At 43.7% G+C, this 11,770-nt stretch overlaps 1 protein-coding gene across 1 annotated transcript in view; it reads right to left on the reverse strand.

The window, feature by feature from the left end:
- Positions 1 to 11,181, reverse strand: part of LOC120039766 (caspase recruitment domain-containing protein 11-like) — a gene marked incomplete at both ends in the record, with an annotated part of 16,006 nt that extends 4,825 nt beyond the window's left edge. The window contains 4 exons of the mRNA XM_038985151.1: positions 60 to 206; positions 2,101 to 2,280; positions 2,786 to 2,934; positions 11,005 to 11,181. Coding sequence (XP_038841079.1) covers positions 60 to 206; positions 2,101 to 2,280; positions 2,786 to 2,934; positions 11,005 to 11,181 — 653 coding nt within the window. The remainder of the gene's footprint in view (positions 1 to 59; positions 207 to 2,100; positions 2,281 to 2,785; positions 2,935 to 11,004) is intronic.
- Positions 11,182 to 11,770: the final 589 nt, after the last annotated feature.

The following is an 11,770-nucleotide window of genomic DNA, read 5'->3' on the forward strand; positions in this document are numbered from 1 at the left end:
CTTCATGCAGGTTGTACAGTAATACTACTATAGTACTACTATAATACTACTATAATAACCTTGTCTCGTAGCTCCTCAGCCTGTCGTATCTCTTCATGCAGGTTGTACAGTCTGTTGACCAGGTCTTGTCTGTCTTCTAACGCCTCCTGGCGGTCATGTTCCAGAATGTCCAGGATCGCCTTGTCAGACGCAGGCAGAGGCCCTGGCTACACACACACACACACACACACACACACACACACACACACACACACACACATACACACATACACACACACACACACACACACACACACACACACACACACACACACACACACACACACTTGAATGCATCATTTGGATTCCCATAGTTAAATAAATAAATCAGTCAGGTGGAAGGGTTAAGGGTTATAGGCTAAGAGCTAAGGGTTAAGGGTTATGGGTAGGGGTAGAGGTGGGGTTAAGGGTTAATGGTTAGGGTTAAGGGTTATGGGTAGGGGTAGAGGTGGGGGTTAAGGGTTAAGGGTTAAGGGTTATAGGCTAAGAGCTAAGGGTTAAGGGTTATGGGTAGGGGTAGAGGTGGGGGTTAAGGGTTAAGGGTTAAGGGTTAAGGGTAGGGGTAGGGGTTAAGGGTAGGGGTTAGAGGTTAATGGTTAGGGTTAAGGGTTAAGGGTTAAGGCTAAGGGTTAAGGGTTAAGGGTTATAGGCTAAGAGCTAAGGGTTAAGGGTTATGGGTAGGGGTTAAGGGTTAAGGGTTAAGGGTAGGGGTAGGGGTAAAGGGTAGGGGTTAGAGGTTAATGGTTAGGGTTAAGGGTTAAGGGTAGGGGTTAAGGGTTAAGGGTTATGGGTAGGGGTTAAGGGTTAAGGGTAGGGGTTAGAGGTTAATGGTTAGGGTTAAGGGTTAAGGGTTAAGGCTAGGGGTTAAGGGTTAAGGGTTATAGGCTAAGAGCTAAGGGTTAAGGGTAGGGGGAGGTAGGGGTTAAGGGTTAAGGGTTAAGGGTAGGGGTAGGGGTAGGGGTAGGGGTTAAGGGTAGGGGTTAGAGGTTAATGGTTAGGGTTAAGGGTTAAGGGTTATGGGTAGGGGTTAAGGGTAGGGGTTAAGGGTTAAGGGTTAAGGGTAGGGGTAGGGGTTAAGGGTAGGGGTTAGAGGTTAATGGTTAGGGTTAAGGGTTAAGGCTAGGGGTTAAGGGTTAAGGGTTATAGGCTAAGAGCTAAGGGTTAAGGGTTATGGGTAGGGGTAGAGGTAGGGGTTAAGGGTTAAGGGTAGGGGTAGGGGTTAAGGGTAGGGGTTAGAGGTTAATGGTTAGGGTTAAGGGTTAAGGGTTAAGGCTAGGGGTTAAGGGTTAAGGGTTATGGGTAGGGGTTAAGGGTAGGGGTTAAGTGTTATGGGTTAGGGTTAGGGTTAAGGGTTATGGGTTAAGGGTAGGGATAGGAGTTAGGGGTTAATGGTTATGGTTAAGGGTTAAGGGTGGGGGTTAGGGTTAAGAGTTTGGGGTTGGGGGTTCGGGGTTAAGGGTAGGGGTTAAGGGTTAAGAGTTTGGGGTTGGGGGTTTGGGGTTGGGGGTTAAGGGTAGGGGTTAAGGGTTATGGGTAGTGGTTAAGGGTTAAGGGTTAAGGGTTATGGGTAGGGGTTAAGGGTAGGGGTTAGGGGTTAAGGGTTAGGGTTATGCGTAGGGGTTAAGGGTTAAGGGTTAGGCGTTAAGGGTTAGGCGTTAAGGGTTAGGGTTATGGGTAGGGGTTAGGGGTTAAGGGTTAGGGTTAGGGTTAGGGTTATGGGTAGTGGTTAAGGGTTAGGGGTTAAGGGTTAGGGTTAGGGTTAGGGTTTTGGGTAGTGGTTAAGGGTTAGGGGTTAAGGGTTAGGGGTTAAGGGTTAGGGTTAGGGTTAGGGTTTTGGGTAGTGGTTAAGGGTTAGGGGTTAAGGGTTAGGGGTCAAGGGTTAAGGGTAGGGGTTAGGGGTTAAGGGTTAGGGTTATGCGTAGGGGTTAAGGGTTAAGGGTTAGGCGTTAAGGGTTAGGGTTATGGGTAGGGGTTAGGGGTTAAGGGTTAGGGTTAGGGTTTTGGGTAGTGGTTAAGGGTTAGGGGTTAAGGGTTAGGGGTCAAGGGTTAAGGGTTGGGTACCTGTATGATAGATTGCAGCTCCTGCAGTTTGATCTTCAGAACCTCGTTCTCTCTCTCCAGTTCGAAGATCTGTTCTTTTCTGGGTCGGTTCTCAATGTCGTTCTTCAGTTTCAGACTCTGTCTTCTCTCCATCTTACACTCCTCCTCCAGCTTGTTTAGTCTGTGTTTCAGCTGGTCAATCTAATATAATAATAATAATATTAATTACACTCCTCCTCTACCTTGTTCAGTCTGTGTTTCAGCTGGTCAATCTAATATAATAATAATAATATTAATTACACTCCTCCTCTACCTTGTTCAGTCTGTGTTTCAGCTGGTCAATCTAATATAATAATATAATATTAATTACACTCCTCCTCTACCTTGTTCAGTCTGTGTTTCAGCTGGTCAATCTAATATAATAATATAATATTAATTACACTCCTCCTCTACCTTGTTCAGTCTGTGTTTCAGCTGGTCAATCTAATATAATAATAATAATATTAATTACACTCCTCCTCCAGCTTGTTTAGTCTGATATACAGAGGGACTGAGGCTGTTCAATCTTCACAAAGAGAGATTTTGTGTGTGTGTGTGTGTGTGTGTGTGTGTGTGTGTGTGTGTGTGTGTGTGTGTGTGTGTGTGTGTGTGTGTGTGTGTGTGTGTGTGTGTGTGTGTGTGTGTGTGTGTGTGTGTGTGTGTGTACCTCCAGCTGCAGGTCCCTGCTCCTCATCACAGCCATGTTCTTCTCCTCGCTGAGTGTTGCATACCGCATGGCCAGCTTGTAGTTCTCATCCTTCACCCTTAGTAGCTCATCATTATAGTTGTTCCTGTCTTCCTTCATCTTGTTGTATCCTGGAATATACAGTACCAGTCAAAAGTTTGGACACATCTACTCATTGAAATTTTTATTACTATTTTCAACAATTTAGAATAATAGCGAAGACATTAAAACTATGAAATAACGCATATGGAATCATGTAGTAACCCAACAAGTGTAGGAACCAAACAAATATTATAAATGTAAGATTATTAAACACACACAGATTATTCAAAGTAGCCACCCTTTGCCTTGATGACAGCTTTGCACACTCTTGGCATTCTCTCAACCAGCTTCACCTGGAAGGCTTTTCAAACAGCCTTGAAGGAGTTGCCATATATGCTGAGCACTTGTTGGCTGCTTTTCCTTTTCCCAAAACATCTCAATTGGGTTGAGGTCGGGTGATTGTGGAGGGCAGGTCATCTGATGCAAAACTCCATCACTCTCCTTGGTCAAATAGCACTTACACAGCCCGGAGGTGTGTTGGGTCATTGTCCTGTCCCACAAAGTGCAAACCAGATGGGATGGCATACTGCTGCAGAATGCTGTGGTAGCCATGCCGGTCAAGTGTGCCTTGAATTCTAAATAAATCATGACAGTGTCACCAGCAAAGCAAAGCACACACCATCACACCTCCTCTATGCTTCACGATGGGAACCACACGTGCGGAGATCATCCGTTCACCTACTCTGCGTCTCACAAAGACACGGCGGTTGGAAACAAAAATCTCAAATTTGTCATCAGACCAAAGGACAGATTTCCACTGCTTGTGTTTCTTGGCCCAAGCAATTCTCTTCTTCTTATTGGTGTCCTTTAGTAGGGGTTTCTTTGCAGCAATTTGATCATGAAGGCCTGATTCACGCAGTCTCCTCTGAACAGTTGATGTTGAGATGTGTCTGTTACTGGAACTCTGTGAAGCATTTATTTGGGCTGCAATCTGAGGTAGAGTTAACTCTAATGAACTTATCCTCTGCAGCAGAGGTAACTCTGGGTTTTCCTTTCCTGTGGCGGTCCTCGTGAGAGTCAATTTCATTATAGTGTTTGATGTTTTTTGCGAATGCACTTGAATAGACTTTCAAAATTTTTACATTTTTCCAGATTGACTGACGTTGTGTTTTCTGTAAAGACCTTAGTGATCACTGTTTTACAGCCTGTGTTCGTAATGGCTGCTCAGTGAAACGACCTGTCCTGACTTGTCATAGACGCTTGCTAAAAAACTTTAATGAACAAGCCTTCCTTCATGACCTGGCCTCTGTAAAATGGTATAGAATCAGCTTGATCCCCTCTGTAGAAAACGCTTGGACCTTCTTTTTTGATATTTTCAGTGGCATCGTTCACAAATATGCACCCATAAAGAAAATGAGAATTAAAAACAGGTTCAGCCCCTGGTTTGACAGTGATCTGGCAGAGTTACACCTCCTCAAGAATTCCATTTGGCAAATTGCTCGGCACACGAATACTCAGGCTGACTCGTTCAGGCAAATGAGAAATAAGTGCACTCAGGCTATCCGGAAGGGCAAATTTAGTTACTTCATAAGGCTAGGGGACAGTATCCTGAATTTCGGAGAGTCTGGCGTGCCCAGAGTAAACTGCCTGTTACTCAGGCCCAGAAGCTAGGATATGCATATAATTGGTAGATTTGGATAGAAAACACTCAAGTTTCTAAAACTGTTAAAATAATGTCTGGGCGTATAACAGAACTGATATGGCAGGTGAAAACCAGAGGAAAATCCATTCAGGAAATGGGATTTTTTTTGACCTCCCTGTCCATTTACATGCTTTGCTATGGAACAATGAAAGGAATAGCTCCCAGATTGCAGTTCCTATGGCTTCCACTAGATGTCAACAGTCTTTAGACATGGTTTCAAGTGTCCATTTTCACTACTGGTTTACGCGCGTGACTGTACACTCTTTAGTCTTTTTCCTTTCTATTGAATACGCCGGTTGAAATATTACCGATTATATAGATATTTGACAACCTAAGGATTAATTAGAAACATCGTTTGACTTGTTTTGATGAACTTTACCGGTACTATTAGGATGTATTGGTCTGCATGTTTTGATGAACTTTACCGGTACTATTAGGATGTATTGGTCTGCATGTTTTGATGAACTTTACCGGTACTATTAGGATGTATTGGTCTGCATGTTTTGATGAACTTTACCGGTACTATTAGGATGTATTGGTCTGCATGTTTTGATGAACTTTACCGGTACTATTAGGATGTATTGGTCTGCATGTTTTGATGAACTTTACCGGTACTATTAGGATGTATTCGTCTGCATGTCTTGAACGCCATTGAGCCAGTGGATTACTGAACAGAACGCGCCAACAAAAACTGAGTTTTTGGGAACGACCATTTATTGTGTTCCTGGGACACTTTGGATTGCCAACACATGAAGATCTTCAAAGGTAAGTCATTTATTTTATCGCTATTTTGGATTTTGTGAGGCGCTGCTTTGGAAAATATGATTATGCTGAATGTATGCGGGGCACTGTCCTCAGACAATCAAATGCTTTCACCGTAAAGCCTATTGTAAAGAGTACAGAGTACAGAGTACAGAGTGGTTCGATTACCAAGATTCTAAGTTAAAGAATCATGTATGACACTTGTATTTTCATGAATGTTTAATATTATGAATTTTGTTTTTTGAATTTCGCGCTCTGCAATTTCACCGGATGTTGTCGAGGTGGGACTCTAGCGTCTCACCCTAGCCTTAAGAAGTTTTAAAGTGACTATTGATCCATTTATTAAAGTATCCAGTGATTGGGTCTCGATGTAGCAGCAGCAACTCTGAGTTAGTGTTTGCTGTTTAACAGTCTGATGGCCTTGAGATAGAAGCTGTTTTTCAGTCTCTCGGTCCCAGCTTTCATGCACCTGTACTGACCTCGCCTTCTGGATGGTAGCGGGGTGAACAGGCAGTGGCTCGGGTGGTTGTTGTCCTTGATTATCTTTTTGGCCTTCCTGTGACATCAGGTGATGTAGGTGTCCTGGAGGGCAGGTAGTTTGTCCCCGGTGATGTGTTGTGCAGATCTCACTACCCTCTGAAGAGCCTTACGGTTGTGGGCGGAGCAGTTGCCGTACCAGGCGGTGATACAGCCCAACAGGATGCTCTCGATTGTGCATCTGTAAAAGTTTGTCAGGGTTTTGGGTGGCAAGCCAAATTTCTTCAGCCTCCTGAGGTTGAAGAGGCGCTGAGTGGGTGACTCCACTTCAGTTTGTCTGTGATATGTACACCGAGGAACTGAAAACTTTCCACCTTCTCCACTGCTGTCGCTTCGATGTGGATAGGGGGGGTGCTCCCTCTGCTGTTTCCTGAAGTTAACGATCATCTCCTTTGTTTTGTTGACGTTGAGTGAGAGGTTGTTTTCCTGACACCACACTCCGAGTGCCCTCACCTCCTCCCTGTAGGCTGTCTCGTCGTTGTTGGTAATCAAGCCTACCACTGTAGTGTCGTCCGCAAACTTGATGATTGAGTTGGAGGCGTGCATGGCCAAGCAGTCGTGGGGGAACAGGGAGTACAGGAGAGGGCTCAGAACACACCATTGTGGGGCCCCAGTGTTGAGGGTCAGCGAAGTGGAGGTGTTGTTTCCTACCTTCACCACCTGGGGGGCGGACCGACAGGAAGTCCAGAACCCAATTGCACAGGGCGGGGTTGAGACCCAGGGTCTCGAGCTTGATGATGAGCTTGGAGGGTACTATGGTGTTGAATGCTGAGCTGTAGTCAATGAACAGCATTCTTACATAGGTAGTCCTCTTGTCCAGATGGGATGGGGCAGTGTGCAGTGTGATAAAGATTGCATCGTCTGTGGACCTGTTGGGGCAGTATGCAAACTGAAGTGGGTCTAGGGTGGCCGGTAAGGTGGAGGTGATATGATCCTTGACTAGTCTCTCAAAGCACTTCATGATGACAGAAGTGAGTGCTACGGGACGGTAGTCATTTAGTTCAGTTATTTTTTCCTTTTTTTTTCCTTATTGAGTGCAGGAACAATGGTGGCCATCTTTGAAACATGTGGGGACAGCAGACTGGGATGGGGATTGATTGAATATGTCCGCCTTAAACACACCAGCCAGCTGGTCTGTGCATGCTCTGAGGATGCGGCTAGGGATGCCGTCTGGTCCAGCAGCCTTGCGAGGGTTAACATGTTTAAATGTTTTACTCACGTTGGCAACAAAGAAGGAGGGGGCGGCAGTCCTTGATAGTGGGCCACGACGGTGGCACTGTATTATCCTCAAAGCGGGCAAAGGAGGTGTTTAGTTTGTCTGAAAGCGTGACGTCGGTGTCCTTGACGTGGCTGGATTTCTTTTTGTAGTCCGTGATTTCCTGTAGACCCTGCCACATACGTCTCTTGTCTAAGCCGTTGAATTGAGACTCCACTTTGTCCCTGTACCGGCATGTTGCTTGTTTGATTGCCTTGCGGAGGAAATAACTACACTGTTTATATTCAGCCATATTCCCAGACCTCTTTCCGTGGTTAAATGCGATGGTTCGTGCTATCAGTTTTGCACGAATGCCGCCATCCACGGTTTCTGGTTAGGGTAGGTTTTAACAGTCACCATAGGAACAACATCTCCAATGCACTTCCTTATAAAGTGACTCACCGAGTCAGCGAAGTTAGAGTAGCAGTGGTCGAGTGTATTACCTCCGCGAGTACTGCAATCAATGTGCTAATATAATTTAGGTAGCCTTGTTCTCTAATTTGCTTTGTTAAAATACCCAGCTACAATAAATACAGCCTCAGGATATACGGTTTACAGTGAACATTGAGTCCAGTGAAGTTCCTTGAGGGCCGTCTTGCTGTCTGCTTGAGGGGGAATGTACACAGCTGTGACGATAACTGATAAGAATTCTCTTGGGAACCAGGTTCAGGGCTGCTGGGTAAAGGACCAGCGTTGCTGGAAGAAGCCTCCTGGCAGAGGGAACCAGGTTCAGGGCTGCTGGGTAAAGGACCAGTGTTGCTGGAAGAAGCCTCCTGGCAGAGGGAACCAGGATCAGGGCTGCTGGGTAAAGGACCAGCGTTGCTGGAAGAAGCCTCCTAGCAGAGGGAACCAGGTTCAGGGCTGCTGGGTAAGGACCAGCGTTGCTGGAAGAAGACTCCTGGCAGAGGGAACCAGGTTCAGGGCTGCTTGGTAAAGGACCAGCGTTGCTGGAAGAAGCATCCTGGCAGAGGGAACCAGGTTCAGGGCTGCTGGGTAAAGGACCAGTGTTGCTGGACGAAGCCTCCTGGCAGAGGGAACCAGGTTCAGGGCTGCTTGGTAAAGGACCAGCGTTGCTGGAAGAAGCATCCTGGCAGAGGGAACCAGGTTCAGGGCTGCTGGGTAAAGGACCAGTGTTGCTGGACGAAGCCTCCTGGCAGAGGGAACCAGGTTCAGGGCTGCTGGGTAAAGGACCAGCGTTGCTGGAAGAAGTCTCCTAGCAGAGAGAACCAGGTTCAGGGCTGCTGGGTAAAGGACCAGCGTTGCTGGAAGAAGACTCCTGGCAGAGGGAACCAGGATCAGGGCTGCTGGGTAAAGGACCAGCGTTGCTGGAAGAAGCCTCCTGGCAGAGGGAACCAGGTTCAGGGCTGCTTGGTAAAGGACCAGCGTTGCTGGAAGAAGCATCCTGGCAGAGGGAACCAGGTTCAGGGCTGCTGGGTAAGGACCAGCGTTGCTGGAAGAAGACTCCTGGCAGAGGGAACCAGGTTCAGGGCTGCTTGGTAAAGGACCAGCGTTGCTGGAAGAAGCATCCTGGCAGAGGGAACCAGGTTCAGGGCTGCTGGGTAAAGGACCAGTGTTGCTGGACGAAGCCTCCTGGCAGAGTGAACCAGGTTCAGGGCTGCTGGGTAAAGGACCAGCGTTGCTGGAAGAAGTCTCCTAGCAGAGAGAACCAGGTTCAGGGCTGATGGGTAAAGGACCAGCGTTGCTGGAAGAAGCATCCTGGCAGAGAGAACCAGGTTCAGGGCTGCTGGGTAAAGGACCAGCGTTGCTGGAAGAAGTCTCCGAGCAGAGGAAACCAGGTTCAGGGCTGCTGGGTAAAGGACCAGTGTTGCTGGACGAAGCCTCCTGGCAGAGGGAACCAGGTTCAGGGCTGCTGGGTAAAGGACCAGCGTTGCTGGAAGAAGTCTCCGAGCAGAGGAAACCAGGTTCAGGGCTGCTGGGTAAAGGACCAGTGTTGCTGGAAGAAGCCTCCTGGCAGAGGAAACCAGGTTCAGGGCTGCTGGGTAAAGGACCAGTGTTGCTGGAAGAAGCCTCCTGGCAGAGGAAACCAGGTTCAGGGCTGCTGGGTAAAGGACCAGCGTTGCTGGAAGAAGACTCCTGGCAGAGGGAACCAGGTTCAGGGCTGCTAGGTAATGGACAAGTGTTGCTGGAAGAAGCCTCCTGGCAGCGGGAACCAGGTTCAGGGCTGCTGGGTAAAGGACCAGCAATAATAATAGTAATAATAATAACAACAATACTACTACTACAACTACTAATAATAATAATAATAATAATAATAATAATAATAATACTTTATATAACACCAACAATACTACTAATAATAATAATAACAATAATACTACTACTAAAACTACTACTACTAATAATAATAATAACAACAATAATACTAATACTAATAATTATAATAATAACAATAATACTACTACTAAAACTACTACTAATAATAATAATAATAACAACAATAATACTAATACTAATAATAATAATAATAACAATAATACTACTACTAAAACTAGTACTACTAATAATAATAATAATAACAGCAACAACAGCACCAACAATACTACTACTACTACTACTACTACTACTACTACTACTACTACTACTACTACTACTACTACTACTACTGCTACTACTAACAATAATAATAATAGCAATACTAGTACTACTAAACTAATAATAATAATAATAACATAACACCAACAGTACTACTACTACTACTACCACTACTACTACTACTACTACTACTACTACTACTACTACTAATACTACTAATACTACTACTAATAATAATGATAATAATAACATAACACCAACAATACTACTACTACTACTACAGTAGAGTACTGCTAGTACTAGTACTAATACTAATAATACTATTACTAATAATAATAATAATATAATGGCAACAATACTACTACTACTACTACTACTACTAATAATAATAATACTATTTATATAACACCAACACTACTACTACTGCTACTAATAATAATATAACAACAATACTACTACTAATACTACTACTACTAGTACCACTACTAATACCACCACTACTACTAATAATAATAATAATATAATAGCAACAATACTACTACTACTACTACTACTACTACTACTACTACTAGTACTAGTACTACTACTACTACTAATAATAATAATAATAATAATACTATTTATATAACACCAACACTACTACTACTGCTACTAATAATAATATAACAACAATACTACTACTAATACTACTACTACTAGTACCACTACTAATACCACCACTACTACTAATAATAATAATAATATAATAGCAACGATACTACTACTACTACTACTACTACTACTACTAGTACTAGTACTAGTACTAGTACTAGTACCACTACTACATTTACATTACATTTTAGTCATTTAGCAGACGCTCTTATCCAGAGCGACTTACAGTAGAGTGCATACATTTTATTACATTTACATACTGAGACAAGGATATCCCTACCGGCCAAACCCTCCCTAACCCGGACGACGCTATGCCAATTGTGCGTCGCCCCACGGACCTCCCGGTTGCGGCCGGCTGCGACAGAGTCTGGGCGTGAACCCAGAGACTCTGGTGGCGCAGCTAGCACTGCGATGCAGTGCCCTAGACCACTGCGCCACCCGGGAGACTACTACTACTACTACTACTACTAATAATAATAATAATAATATTTATATAACACCAACACTACTACTGCTACTAATAATAATATAACAACAATACTACTACTACTGCTGGTAGTACTAGTACTAATACTACTGCTACTAATAATAATAATAATTTATATAACACCAGCAAGACTACTACTACTAATAATAATAATATAACACCAACAATAATAATACTAGTAATAATAATAGTAATAATAATGATGTTATTACTCTGCTGGAAGGCTGATAGTTCCTGGTTGGTCAGGCGTAGTTTCTTCTGTTCATCCTCCAGGGTGCGCTGTTTCCCAATCAGGTCAACTCTCTGGACATCTTTAGCCTTGGCCTGCTGCTGCAGCTTGATGACTTCATTCATCAGGAACTGGGTTAACCCTTCATGACCCTCCTCCACTACAACAAAGATGATGGTTATAGTAACAGAATGGTTATAGTAACAGATGATGGTTATAGTAACAGAATGGTTATAGTAACAGATGATGGTTATAGTAACAGAATGGTTATAGTAACAGATGATGGTTATAGTAACAGAATGGTTATAGTAACAGATGATGGTTATAGTAACAGAATGGTTATAGTAACATATGATGGTTATAGTAACAGAATGGTTATAGTAACAGAATGGTTATAGTAACAGAATGGTTATAGTAACAGAATGGTTATAGTAACAGATGATGGTTATAGTAACAGAATGGTTATAGTAACAGAATGGTTATAGTAACAGAATGGTTATAGTAACAGAATGGTTATAGTAACAGAATGGTTATAGTAACAGATGATGGTTATAGTAACAGAATGGTTATAGTAACAGATGATGGTTATAGTAACAGAATGGTTATAGTAACAGAATGGTTATAGTAACAGAATGGTTATAGTAACAGAATGGTTATAGTAACAGATGATGGTTATAGTAACAGAATGGTTATAGTAACAGAATGGTTATAGGAACAGAATGGTTATAGTAACAGAATGGTTATAGTAA

Source organism: Salvelinus namaycush, unplaced genomic scaffold (genome assembly GCF_016432855.1).
Source record: "Salvelinus namaycush isolate Seneca unplaced genomic scaffold, SaNama_1.0 Scaffold2984, whole genome shotgun sequence".
Taxonomy (NCBI): domain Eukaryota; kingdom Metazoa; phylum Chordata; class Actinopteri; order Salmoniformes; family Salmonidae; genus Salvelinus; species Salvelinus namaycush.